The sequence below is a fragment of the Seriola lalandi genome, unplaced genomic scaffold (genome assembly GCF_002814215.2).
Source record: "Seriola lalandi dorsalis isolate HSWRI2012SDOR001 ecotype SW California unplaced genomic scaffold, Sedor1 jcf7180002054949, whole genome shotgun sequence".
Taxonomy (NCBI): domain Eukaryota; kingdom Metazoa; phylum Chordata; class Actinopteri; order Carangiformes; family Carangidae; genus Seriola; species Seriola lalandi.
In genome coordinates this window covers 646,838-661,297 of record NW_019525500.1, presented here as the reverse complement: position 1 = coordinate 661,297, position 14,460 = coordinate 646,838, and the positions used below count along the sequence as shown (strand labels likewise).

The window sequence follows — 14,460 nt, the reverse complement described above, 5'->3', positions numbered from 1 at the left end:
GTTTGAATAAACTACCACGTATCAAGTACCAGGACTTAAAGGATATTATCAGTCACAAAAAAGTCATATAGTACAATTTTTATGGTTAAATACATTAAAAAAATAGTATCCGTCCTGTTACTAAACATTTGCAATATACAGTGGGGTTCTAAAAGACTGCTAATAATCTGAGGTCATCAAATTAGCTATACATAATCTTAAATTTTCAGCAGTGAGTACTGTTAAATACTGTTGCACTGAAACCAACCAAACAACTAAATCGGTGTTTAAGCAGATGTTTGCCTTATTTAATGATTTGGCCAGACAATGCAAAACCCACATTTAATATTGTTACTTTTTTGCTATTACAATGCAATTTACTAATGTAACCTGAAACAATTCAGTTTCAAAAAGTGTCAACTTATACTTAACAACTGTTGTGTAGTTATAGGTTACTTTAAATATAAATGAATGATCCAAATCAGTTCTACTTAGCGAGGTATAAAGATTTTAAAGTTAAACAGTGAAAAAGAGCACCTTTATTAAAATGATGTATGTTATCGGGCAGTGCCCTACATTTAGGTTTTAGAATCAGTGGATGAGCACAAGGCATCCTGTAGAACACTCAACATACTTTTAATGAATTTCCAAACCCTTGGTTTCATCAAGTCTTTTTAAAACCACATTGAATAACCTAAAAAATGCAATTGTATCAACTATAAACCAGGTTGTTATTGCTACTTCTTAAGGTTTTCGGTTTTTCTAACAATAGCAGCAATATAGTGGTCTGTGGTGCAGATTTACAACAATGTGTTAAAGTTTAAATTCCAACTCTAACCCACAAACTAAACATGTGAAGTCTAGACCTGAGAACAAGAAATTCTGGTATCTATTGGTATGACTGATCAGGGTTGAAGCAGGTGAAAGATCTCTTAAGTCACAAGTTTCAGCATAACTTTGCTAATAACTAATATGCCTACTGTACAATGCCAGATTATACAAATTGTATATGTGAAATTGTAGGAATGAATTGTGCAGCAATAGTAATACAGTATTGTAAATTTGCCTCTGAGGTTGAGTCCATGTGTTATTTCTTATTTTTCTGCTTTGGAGGAAGGTAGGGGTAGAGGGTGAGACAGAGCAAAAGAGAGAGCGTAATTTAACAGAAATAAAACATACAGCACATTGTCCTGGATTTGGTTTTGCATGGGTTTTAGTTCTCCAGCCCACGCAAGAAGACTATCTATCTGCAGCTGATCTAAGCACGCACTCAGATGTCCTTGACATTCTTTGCCCGAGGTAACGTCAGCCCAGATTCCAATTAACCTGTCTCATATGTGAAGACAGGCTGCTCTGGTACTCTTTGTGCATTCCTCCTCCCCTCGTTATGATGGATTGATTCTGTTTGGAGTGGACTTTTTAACTATAGATACGTGGGGAGAAGACAATGCAATATGGAATAAGGGGAGGGACACTCAAGGCAGTGCAAGGAGCATTGACAAATATGTGAACATTTATCATGAGGTCAGCTTTAGTGAGCATACACTATGTGGTATTTCTGGCAGTTGCCCAGCGATATGCCACTCAAAAAACAATAATACCCTTCAACAAATTCACAGGGTGCAATGCGTTGATTTAAAACTTCTTGAAGTTTTCTTAAGATTCTTTTGACAGCATTCTTTCTTGTTGAATAAAGGCAAGTTCCTTCATGGAGGTCACATCCGGAAGAATATGTGGGATTATACTTCAACCATCCAACAGATATAAACACACTAAAGTGTACTGACACTACAGAGGCCTGGAAAAAAAAAAATCTGCTCTGCTATCTATTATCAATTCCTAACTTCTGTCCTTCTGAACTTTAACTCCTCTCATCCTTATAACTTCTTCACACACACACACACACACACACACACACACACACACACACGCACACACACGCACACACACGCACACACACGCACACACACGGGAATCACCTTATCCCTAGAATATGTCCAGTTGAGGCACAGTTGACAAAACAGGCTAAGCATTTATCTGAGCTTTCTGCTTCCTCTTAGCCTGACTAATTGGTGTACTTTCCCAGAATGCTCTACTTAGCATGTACTTATCATTATGTTTGCATGTGACATTAGATCCTTTTCTGATGGCCCAGAGATGAGAAAACTGAGAGGAAACAAGATGGGTAAATGGAGGAGCAGCGAAGGTTGAGAGGCTATTTTGGCTGCGTCTACATGCATGCTGTGGCCTGAAGAGCAAGAACAGACATGTTGAGGGAGAAGGTTTAAAAATGAGAATAAGAGCAAAGAAATAGGAGCTCTTATTTGCAACCATCGTCCCTATTTAAACTTGATCCAGTATACATTTTAACCTTTGAGTTGTTATCTATTTGGATCTTGTCCTGCAAAATGTTTTTCCCAAAAAGGTGAAGTATTGTAATAGGGAGCAATGCCCTTATTAGACTTTTTCTGTCCCAGTGCTGTTTCAAAAACCTAACTCTGGGTATCTGCAGATACTAAGTATGAATCTGATACTAGTGCTCTATTGTCACAGGATTTAAAATCTGTACACCTCACTACATAAAACTCACTGGGATGATTTGGATGTAAGATAATAGAAGCTTGGGGATGATGAGGTGCTAAAAAGTGAGTGGCGTGCTGTGACTGTATAAATGTAACTAATAGGTGATGAAGAAACTGTGTTTAGTGTGAATAATAAAGTCAAGTTGACATCCGATCTGTTTAAGTAAGATCTATATGATTAAGTGTTATGACTTGTTAAATTTGTTAATAAGAGCAAATTCATTTAAGTTTCAAGTCAGTCACCAGTATTTCATCAAATTACCAATCAAAATAGGATGAAATTGGTCCATTACACTATATGGATTCATGATCAAATGTCAAAGGTTAGTTCACTAGTCACAAAGCCAAAAAGATATAGGTAAAGACCTTGCTAATGATAAGTAATACATTAGGGTGCTGTTGTTTACCTTGAGCTAGGTAGTCTTCGTCTCCAGAGAGTACTGCTGAGCATACTGACAGGAGCAGGAGAAAGTTCCACCTGGAGGGGCATACAAACACAAATTAATAAGAGATTACCCAATTCAAATGTAACCCACTGAGACATAAAAATGTAGGCAGACATCCAATCAGTGACCGTGTTGTGCTAATTAAGAACAATTCTCATCCAAATTCTGCATATTCTGTTACACAGATGAGCATTTTTTCACCAAAAGGCCACTTATGTCATGTGGGGGACATGTTGCCAGTCAATCACAGGGATATAAACATACATATTAACATGTATGATTTGGAAGGTCTAAGTAACCTTGTACATTGCAGTATGGGATGAAAAAGATAGCTCCAAAAGGAAACCAAAATGAGGGAGAGGAACATGACAACTGCACACACAGAGCACCTGGGCTGGAAATTCATGTATGGTCCTTCTTGCTGTGAGGCAACACTGCTAATGGCACCCTTTCTCCAATAAAAGTCTGGGTCATTTAGACAAGGAACTGCTGTTCATCATAAAGATCCATGTCAGGTGGTTTTCACTATATATAAAACTGTTAATGGAGATCCTGAGTCCTGACTACAAACTGATTATTCTGACTGCGCTTAGACAGAGAGTAGTCACATCACACGGATGAACCAACACTCAAGTCAAACAGCTAAAGCTAAAACAGCTCTACAGAAATCATTGTCTCTTGTTGCGGTATATTTCTTAAGTCAAGAGTGACATATGGTAGACAAAGTTGTGGCAAGTCTGAGAAAAACACCAATGACTACAACTTGTCATTTACTATTACAAGTCTAGCCTTACCCTGCTGACATAAGTAGAAGTCTCCCTGAAATCAACAGTTTACAGTATAAATATTTCCTGTAACTCAGCAGAAGTAGGGAATTAAGAGCACATAGGAATGTCAACATAAGATTTGAACTGAGCGTGATCCAAGGAGGAATTACATTTTCTGGCAGTGGTCAACCTGACATCTAATGGGAGGAAAAACGTGTAATATGATGACTGTTCAATAAGTAAACCATGTCATTGACTCAACACTGGCAACTTAAACACCTGAAGCTAATGGAAAAGCAGTCCTCTACAACTGTGCTAAAACGTCCTCCATGAGAGTGGTCTGTAGTCAAATGAAACAATACAGCTGTTAAATCTGTTGCCTATCAACACCAACAAACACAGACTTTATGCCTCCTCTCATATTATGAAAAGAATTTGAATAATTAACACATTGTTGAAAAGATCTTAGCTAGCCAGCCATGACGGTCGTTAACGTCAATTAAACATTAAAGGTGGTTCATATTAGTAGTATGAGCCAGGCAAGAGAGCTAGGGTTAATTTACGTTAACCCAGAAAACATTGCTTGTTGAAATGCTGGTAACTCTTAGGATCAATAATGTATCAAAGTCAAGTTGTTAAAATGCTAACCATGAAGACTCAGGGGAGAAGCTTACTTTGCCAGAGACAGCTAACAAAGTAGGACTGTAAATGTGATAACAAATCCTCGCCCTCCTCTGGAGTCTTTCAAACATGGCTCTAGGCGGTTCCAGCTCTGGATAGGTTGCTCAATTTCTTGAAAAAAAGACTTGGAACAATACTTTGTTTTACCATTATTCGCCTCTTTTGGAAGTAGGCAGCTCAAGTAGACAATTTTACTTAAGTGTCCTAACCTGGCCCCAACACTGACACGGTTGTGGCGAAGACCGCCTCCGTCACGAATGTTATTTAGCTCATAGTATAGTGCAGCACTACAATGACCACTTTTTAATAAACAGGCGGTGACTTAAGCGGAATCCATTTTTAAAAAGTTGCCAGTTACGGATACGTTTATACAACAGTTAGTTCCGACCAAGTCATTTGATTGGACAAGTGGCATTCCATGAGCGCTGATAACAGCACTGGGATTTTTAACTACATATAAGACTCCGCTTTACAAGTGTTATATTAACCGTTAATCAGCATTATATTATCGGTTGAATATTTGATTTAAATGATATATGGTGGTCAGAAGTGCACGAAGGGAAGAAACCTGGATACTTCAGCGCACTCTTGAGGTAACGTGTAGACGAAGTAGCAACCTAGTGTGCACTGTGCAGGTCAGGAAAAAGTCCAATAATTACTAATTATGTTGGCCAAATAAATGATTAAATAAACAATCAAATCATTATCTGTTGTTGTTTATTTAACTGATATGGCACTCGTAGAACTATTGTGTAAAAGCAATATCACACTCGAGGTCGTATTTACTGAATGTCAGCATGGCTGTGATTGTCTTCGTTACTCGGCCTGCGGCTTGTATGACCGAATCACAGCCATGCTGATATTTAGTGCAACATCACTCCCTCTCGTGTTATATTCGTTAATTCACCAGTGTGTTCAGTAATCTTGCCAACGGTTATGAATGCAAAAGTTAACCGTTGCACTTGCGAAGTGATTTAGAATGGTAAAATGTTGACCGGAACTTTGTTTGATTCGGTTTTAACAAATACCCACTAGATATTATAATCACATTCTAACCAAATGTGTACAGATGTTGACACATTGTTGGTCCCAAATTTTATAAATAAAGAAATTATAATAATAATAATAAAAATAAAATAAAATAAAATAACACCTACACATCTTAGCTGTATGTTTAGTTGATTAATCACGGGGAATGATAGCAATATTGATAATCAATTCATCTTTAAATTCATTTATCAAGAAAACTGCCTCACATTAGACTACTGGACTCCATCTTCTCAAACGTGAGGATATCTTTTCTTTTTCCTCCTTTTTTTATCATTGCAAATGTAAATCAATTAGAAAACAACACATTGAACTTTTGAACCTTTTTAACACACGGAACCTTTTTCAGTATTTTATTTTTATTTTGTTATCTAAACAATTACCTGATTAAAAAAAAAAAATCAACTCTACATTCACTGAAATGAAAGTAATTATTACTTGCATATCGAGTTCCATATCGAGTTGCAATCAGTAATCAATGCAGTCAGGAACATGTAAAAGAAAGAAACCTCCATGAAACCTTGGAGCCAATTAAAAGGCGACCCGATTCCTCTGTTCATGAAGACATTGAACTTTGTCATTTTTATGTTTGAAAATATAATGATAAGTCATGCAGAGAGTATTTTAGTGTCATGTTTTATTGTTCCCAGACAATGATGGATTTTGTCTCAAAGGCATAGTTGGTTAATAAAAATTTAATGCTGTTCATGGAAAGATGCCTGAGCAAAACTAATACCACAAAGAGAGTCATAGCAAAGATTTAGAGAGAGAAGTGTTACGCCTGCCTTTTGAATATTTTTTTTAAGTTGTAAAGAGCAATTAATCCTCAAAGCCCTTCAAAAAGTTGTCAACCAGAACTTTTCATAAACAAGAGATAATGCTCTGCTGAAAATTTCATCATGCCTAAAACAGATACAGGCAAAGCACAAATATTGATTGTGAAACTAACACTTAAAATGAAAAGAAACATATTCTTTAATTTATATTCCACTCAGATTTGAAGATTTTTATTTTATCTCAAACACAATGACCTTTAAAGACCTATGTTATTCAAACTGCATATTGATACCTTTTTAAAAGGCAATAAACTTCCTTCCTTTGACCCTAACTGACCCCACCTCTAGGTGGCACTGCCCACCATATAGCTACAGCAGAAAGTCAGCATGTACTGCACAAAATCAGTAAAGGGCCAAAGAAATTTTAAGGAAGAAGAGAGGAGAAACGGGAGCTTTTAACTCAAAACAGAACACATTCAGAGAATAAATGTAAAACAGATGCCATGTTTACAGTCTTTATTCCTATCTTAAGTCTGTGCCCATCAAACAGCGAAGATGGCAGAATATAAGTGTCTTCCATGTTACTGTATGTAGTCCCTCCATTTCTTGCTGGTATCCTATTTATGTAATGCCAGTGACCAACTATCTAATTTTAATACAAGCAAATTAACATCAGCTAGTGTCTCTAACTGCAGAAAATGTGGCAGTTTTAATGCTGAATCTTACCCCAACATATGAGGACAATATTCGAAGACTAAGAATTTTAGCTTTACAGTATGTTTGAGTTATGTTTTTATTTAGATTTGTTGAGACAGATTTTTATATTTTGCATAAAACAGTAGTCCAAGAGTCACTGATATATTGAGCCTATATGGTCTAGAGCTTCCAAAGCACACTATGTACATTCAAATCAAATCAATCACATTGACAGTTCTGTTCAAGTAACAGCTGCTAACACAACTTGAATTGGCCTGTGGCAACTATTTTGATGATTTAACACTGACAGTATAGTGCAAAAGACACAAGGAGACAGTAGTTTTTCTATTTTAATACGAAGTTACGTAAGAGTACCACAGAGTGCAATCAATCACAGGCTCCTGTCTCACCTTAAACCTTCAGGGATTGTGACGTGAGTGTGATAGCTACAAACAGAATACTAGATGTCTTACAAACATCTCTCTTTTGTGGATTTAGAGAAACAGATTAACCGAGCAAAGAGGCTACCAGTGTTTGTGTGGCCCTGTTTGACAGGGATCCACAGACAGGCAGCCATATTTGTTTTCCCAGAAAAATGTGGTCTTGCTTTCCTTAGCAAAAGAAAGACAGGGGGGGGGGGGCAAACAGAAAAAGACAACAAGAGAAAACCTAAAAAGAAAATGATTGAGTGTAGAAGGTAGAAACACCATGAGCTGTGTCACCTGTTCCCCATCGAGAAAGTGGTGCTACAATTCCATGACTGGGAACACAGACATTTTACCAGATGGGGAAAAATTGATAGAGGAAAATGATGGAGAATGGATGGATGGATAAATGAGTACAATAACTTATCTGTGGAGAAAGGATAAAATTGACATGTATAAAGCCAGTGAGTAACTGGTTATGCTTAAAAGTTGACAGATTTTAAAAGTTGACCGAAAAATTAAAAAAAAACTATAACACTTAACATTCTCTTCTGTGTCAAGTGGGGCCATCTGATGTTGATTCTGACTACTTTTTTCCGCCTGTCTGTCATGCAGACTCCCTGTTCAGGGCTATTTAAGGCATCCCTGAGGCTCTGCCGCTAAACTTCAGCACATCAACAGTGACGTATATACATTTATACATTTTCTGTTTGCTGTCCTTCCTTCCCAGCATAAGATGATGGTCTTTGAATATATCGTTCACCTTTGGCATGTTTTAAACTTTTTCTTTTTTTTATAAGCAAACAGGAGGGAAGTGAGGGAACTGAGGCCGACCCATAGCTACAATAAAGGCTGCATGGTGTACATCATGGCCTCCACATCCATCACTTTTTACCTTTTCTTCATTAAATTCAGAGGTAAATCCCTGTCTAAGTGACAGCACACTATGACATGCTTCCCAGTCGAAGCAGTTAATGGAAAAGACTGCTGAACGCAAGACAAAGCTCCCCAAACACTGCTGTGTTGACTAAGGGAAATACCACTATGTGGGGAGTGGGTGTCATGTCAAGACTATAAATAATCACATTTAAAACTCCCCTCTGCAATGAATCATTCCAGCAGTAACAGATCTAGCATTTCTCCCCTCAAAATTAGCTTGGATCTCTAACAATAGCTCATTCAGCTGAGGAAAAGGCAGAGGCAAAGTGCTCAATTTGGTTTGGCAAATTGGAGCAAACTCATTTAGGTTCTGTTTACAGTCCTCATAAGGGAAGGGAAACAATTTTCTTACGTTCATCACTGATTTCTATCTTTGTGAGTGGTGACATTCACAGTCTACTGTTTACACGTCTAATTTGGTAGGCCACTTGCCAAATTCATTAGTACCAACAAACCATGCAATGCTGTTAATCTACCCAAGCTTTTCTGAAATGTTGAAGTTCTTGAAGGGATGAAGGGATACCAATAAAATTGCTGTTAATATTTTTTTTGGGGGGGGGGGTAATGAAATGTAGAGAGCCAACAGCAGGTTTTCTTTTTTTTTTACTTTTGGGAAAAAGGTTCGGTGCTTTGTAAAGACATGTTGGACCATCTAAACAAACCTGATGAGAGTCACCTTGACTGACCCATCCCATCTCACCCCTTCTGTTGACTTTGAAAAGAATGTTTCAGCCTTCAGGATATCGCCACAGTAGAAGTAGGAGTCTGTAGAAGTACTCCACACAGAGTTGTTATTCAGAAAATTGAAGTTTATAGAGCTTGACCTTGGAGCGTGTGCCTAACCTCCACTGTTATATGCCCGTTTGGCAAAAATATGGCGCAGTTGAGCCCAAGTTTTAAATGGCGTGGAATTCAAAACAGACGGGAGCCACTAGCGCCAACACATAAGCTGACAAAGCGCTCTGAGGAGCTGTAATAGAATTCACTTTGTGTGAAACAGCGAGAGATAAATTTGGCATCTGAAAAATTACATCTATCATATATACAGTAGATCTCTCATCGCTGCCCACCATCACGCACACGCTCACACACACACTATTCACAAGCGGATGTCTCTCTCAATAAAAACATACGGGTTTCTTGCTAATCAGGTGTTCTGTTCCGGCATACTTCGCTTTTCAATCTCAGCCCCAGCATTCTTGGACATGAACAAGTAACTGATCCATGGCCAATATCTGTTCCCACTGGCTGCGTTTCAGCTTTAGCACCTGTATCCTGAACATAATGATTTCATTATGGAGGCAGTAAGTGGGCTTGTATTCTTCTCATGTCCAAATGGCCATCAGTGAAAATTAGCAGGTCAACAGTTTCCGAGTTTCAACTGCTAACTTGTAGTTCCTCATTAGTCAAGTCTTGAAATACTTTTCCGCTGATTTTCCAAACTACCCCAAGCATCTGATGAATAAAATTATAAATCAACATATAATTTTCAAAAATCAGTATGACATGTCTGGGTGCTTCTTCTCTGACAAAGAGATGAGCATGATTCCTGTTTGGCAGCTCACTCAGATCACCAATCTGGAGTCAAGAGGTCACTGCAGACCAGAGTAAAGATTGACTTAGTCCACAAGACAGCAAGCAGACAAAGGGCTGTGAGTAAACTTCCACTAGGCTTTATTAGTTTACCCTTTTCCTGTTGCGGGTGGACCTGCAGATGTTAGGAGGGTTAAATACACCTCACTCAGACAGACAGGCCGAAGTCCCTACAGCCACTGGTGTGGAGAAAGTGAGTACACTGCACCAACAAGACGGGCAGCCTGTGATCTCACAGTTTTTGAGGCAAAATCAAGCTCACAGGGGAGAAAACTATATATCTCCTGAAACCATTAAAGCATTTTTCTTAGTTTTCTTAACCTATTTGTAGCCAGTTTCACCTCTGTGATCTTTAAAGGGTCATTTCACACACACACACACACACACAAAAAAACAACTACATAATTTTCCGAAGTGGTACCAAGCCTAACAACTTCTACGTTCTCCCTTTTTCAAGGGAGAACGTAGAAGTCTTAACAGCAAATACAAATAAAACCACAAATGGCTGCATGGCACCATTAAAGGTGAGAAATTTTAATATTATTATTTTACTATTTACTACTTCTATTTAAATAGAATGGAAAGTTGAGGACCATATTAAAGTAATTATAGTCATTAAATGTGATGTTAGCGTCATAGCGAGCTACAGTATCTGTACTTTGTGTAACGTCTACAAGAATTAGAGAGACCTGACATTTTGTATGGAAAAATATCCATTGTACATTCACAGTGTCAGTCAGTAGGCCGACCAGTGGTCCAGTCAAATAGGAAAAGTGTTTATTTGGATATCTGCATCCTCATATTGAGGTCAGTCAGTCTCAGCAGTAGCATGCATTCAGCCAAGTGTTACACCATGTGCATTAATGTACTCAGTGGCCATTTGCTTCTTTCTCAAGGGAACTTTCCTCAGTTTCCACTGATATTTAGAATAACAGGGACACAATATGTCCATCTCTTCAGCAGCATTATACCCACTACAAGCATAGTTCATGGCCTGCACTGAACTGTATAGTGGATGAATCAGTCAACCCCAATGCAACTGTGTGACATCATGTAAAAAACTGCTATTCTACTATAGAAATAAGGCAAGACTGAAGACTTCTCCCTGAACTTTTACTGCTGCTCTGAGTTATGAATCATTTTATCAGCTATTTTATTGGTCATTCTCCTTTAACAGACCCACTGCTCCAGTGAACAAACTGTTTCCTAGATCCATTTCCTGAAAACCCCATCTCCTTACTATGGGAATTACCGTGAGCGAGTCTTGAAGACACAGCATACCCTCAGTCAGGTGTACAGTATATGTGAGTAGTTGTGAGTCTCTGTAGCTATACAGTTCAACCACTGCCACCAATGGAGCAGCAATGACTGCAACAGTGGGTGATTGTCTGCAGCTCAGGAGCCTGTTAACCACTGATGCATATGCACTAACTCTCACTGTGAATCCAAGGGAGACCACACTTGTTCTCAGTCAACTCAGTTCTACCATAAGGCTCTCCTTTTCACTGTCAAGGACAAAAAATTGACCTCTCAGGATTTTAGCGGGGATTTGTTTTCCATTGAGCAAACACTAACAGAATGCATTGTGAGCTCAGCTCTTTTTTTAAAAATCATATCTGGGAGTGATTCATAATTCTGTCTAGACAATTTGAATTCACTTCTGATAGCAGAAAATAGATTTCCTGTTCAATAGCCTATTGAGGCGTGCACATACCTGTAGCTCCACTGTCCCAGCTGAATGTAACAAGACAACAAAACCTGCATGCTAGATGTCAACAATACACACTTCCATGAGGAATGTTTAGGTTTAAAGGCACTAAATAGATTTTTTTCCATTCAAAGTCTAAACACTGTGACAGATTTTGATTAATTTGGCAGATTTTGAGCCACTGAAAGCTGCTCTTAAGCTTTTATCCATCATACAGTGTAACAATGATTTATCACTGACATGCTGAATAAGCATCATTGCTCCCAAGACATCCTCATTCATCCTCTTTCTCCTTGCTTCAGTGTTTATTTCCCAGCTTATCATAGCTGTGTGAGTGAAAGGCAAATAAGAAGAAGGGGGGTTCAGCGGTAGACCACATGGTATTCAGATTATAATGTTGGAGATCCCGGGCTGCATGTTCACAGAGCGAGTTCAAAGCCAAGACTTCAGTTGTCAGCTACATTTATCAAGATAAACCAAGTATAAAACAGCAGTTCAGACACATGTATCCATGGAAAAAAAACAATCATCAGATAGGAATAGTAAGGCTGGACAGCAGTGAGACTGTGCAGTAGCTTGTATGTGTAATATACAGAACTAAAAATAAATAAATAATGGATCTAATTGGAAACCTCCTAAAAGAAAATTAATAGTTATAGCGACCATGATCCCAGAGCTAAACTCTATGCATTTATCTTATTGACCAAATGAAAATACTGTACAGTCAGTCACGTTTTAGTGACAAGTACTTGTAGCTGCAGGGACTATGTTTGGTCAACTGGCGCCCCTGTCAGGGAGAGACCCCAAAGAACCAGAACAGAAATAAATCTTCCAGTTGCCATTTTAAATGAAAATCTGTTCTGGGAACAGTTTCTCTGGCACAAATGCGCACAGATAGCTTAACATCTGCATACAATTTAATCAAACGGCCACTTACGTTGCTGCCGCGGAAACGTGTCCACTCCTTGTCCGTTGAGCTCCTAAATGCATTTGTATGCATTTGTCCAGGCAGCAGAGATCTGGGTGAAAACAGAATCACACTCAAGAGGATACCTGTTCATGGGCTAACCCTTTGGTAACAGCCAAAGGAGGCGTAAAGCGGACGGAGTAAAGTACTGCCACCTCAGAATTTCCTCATCGCATTGCAGTCCGGAGGAGAGATCTCTCTCACCCGTTCAGACCTGTGCCTCTCAGATCATTTGCGCTCTGCGGCGCGCAGTGATCAAACTATTTCTATCCAAGTGGAGACGCGCAGCAGTTGCACAGAAAAAAGTTGGCTTGGAGAGCGGCTGCTCGGGCTGCAGCAGTGTTAACTCGTCTGCTCTGTGTAGTGCAGAGAGTCAGAGCTCGGCCGCTTCTCTCAGAGTGGTCTCCAACACTACAGCAGATCCAGCTCTGCGCGTCTTTACCTCCAGGCGGTGGTTTCTGCTATGTGCCTTGACTTGCACTAATGCAAGGGGACCCGTATTCACCCCAACACAACTCCAGCTGGTGGTGTTGGATTTCACCAGTTACTCGTGACATCACGGATAGAGTTTTGGCTTGTGTTCATCAATGCCCTTTGTCTGCTTTGACTACTATATTAGCCTAAAGCGGGCACAATGCCTATGTTTACTCAGCAGGGTAGAGGGCATATTTTAATTGCAAAACGAAGCATAAAGTTGCTTACTGTCAAACACACACACACACACACACACACACACACACACACACACACACATACACACACAAACACAGAGAGAGAGAGAAAGAGAGAGAGAGAGTAGGCTACACACCAAGACTGAAATAATGCCAGAGAAAAATAGAAGAGATCAGCTGGTGCAGACTCATGTTGTTTGCTGACAAGCAGATCTGCCAGGTGCTGCAGCTGTTGTTCTGGCTCCATGGCAAGACTATCTGTTCAGTATTTGTTCATCCAGTATAAAGGAACTCATATCAGGACTAGTTTACAACACAGCCAATGCTCTGTTGAACAGTCTTTACACAAATTTCCCTAAAAGTGCTCGCTTATCTTAGAGCAGATTTTTCTCGGCAGAGGGGTGGAAAAGTCACTTGATTAGACAGAAAAGTAAAAGCAGCAAAAGTGAATTTCTTGAATGTCATATGCACTTAAGTAGCCACAACAAGTGAGTTAGAAAGAAAGGCTTTTGGGCAATGCTTGGTTGGTCAGGCGTTACCTGTGATCCTTCACAGTTCAAGTTGTTGAAAATGATCTACATAATCATATAACACGGTCAAGTTTGGTGTGAAAATATGCAGCACTATATGCACAGTGCAATCTAGAGTTGGCTATGTGGTGGTGCTGTATATAAAACCACTAATTGCATTCTGGTCTTTATATTCTTTGGCCAGCATCCAAAATAATTTAGTTTTAAACATGGGCCTCTTATTAACTACATTTGTGCGCACATAGAAAACAAACAATTATGATACAGAAGACTATTTGAATGTGGGGACGGTTTAACATCCGTCATCATGCCATGTAATTTGAATCATCATTTGCGCCAGTTGTATCTGAAGAGATTAAGATGAACAGATTTATTAGCAGCAAAAGCCAAACAGATTTAGTCATAAACCGCATTTGCTTTGGCACTGCTGCTTTTTGGAAATCACCCTTCTTTGTTTCATCATGACTGTGTCTGAACACAGCACCGCCGTGTCTCCCCCTTGAAAATGACACCATTTCTTTTCTTTATCTCTCCCATAAATTTTTCCAAACAAATAGACTCTAACCCACTTCCACCACTCCCCATCCAGGTTAACCCATTAACCTAGAACAAACAGGACCCCCCTGAACCCCCCTGGACCCCCCCCCACACAC

The 14,460-nt window shown here is 39.1% G+C and overlaps 1 protein-coding gene across 1 annotated transcript in view; it reads right to left on the bottom strand.

Moving 5' to 3' along the window:
• The window catches only part of col24a1 (collagen type XXIV alpha 1), an 89,653-nt gene extending 76,596 nt beyond the window's left edge, over positions 1 to 13,057 (bottom strand). Inside the window, exons 1-2 of the mRNA XM_023394530.2 lie at positions 12,577 to 13,057; positions 2,969 to 3,039 (exon numbers count right to left, since the gene is read on the bottom strand). Coding sequence (XP_023250298.1) covers positions 2,969 to 3,039; positions 12,577 to 12,629 — 124 coding nt within the window. The 5' untranslated portion in view covers positions 12,630 to 13,057. The remainder of the gene's footprint in view (positions 1 to 2,968; positions 3,040 to 12,576) is intronic.
• Between the last annotated feature and the right edge of the window lie 1,403 nt (positions 13,058 to 14,460).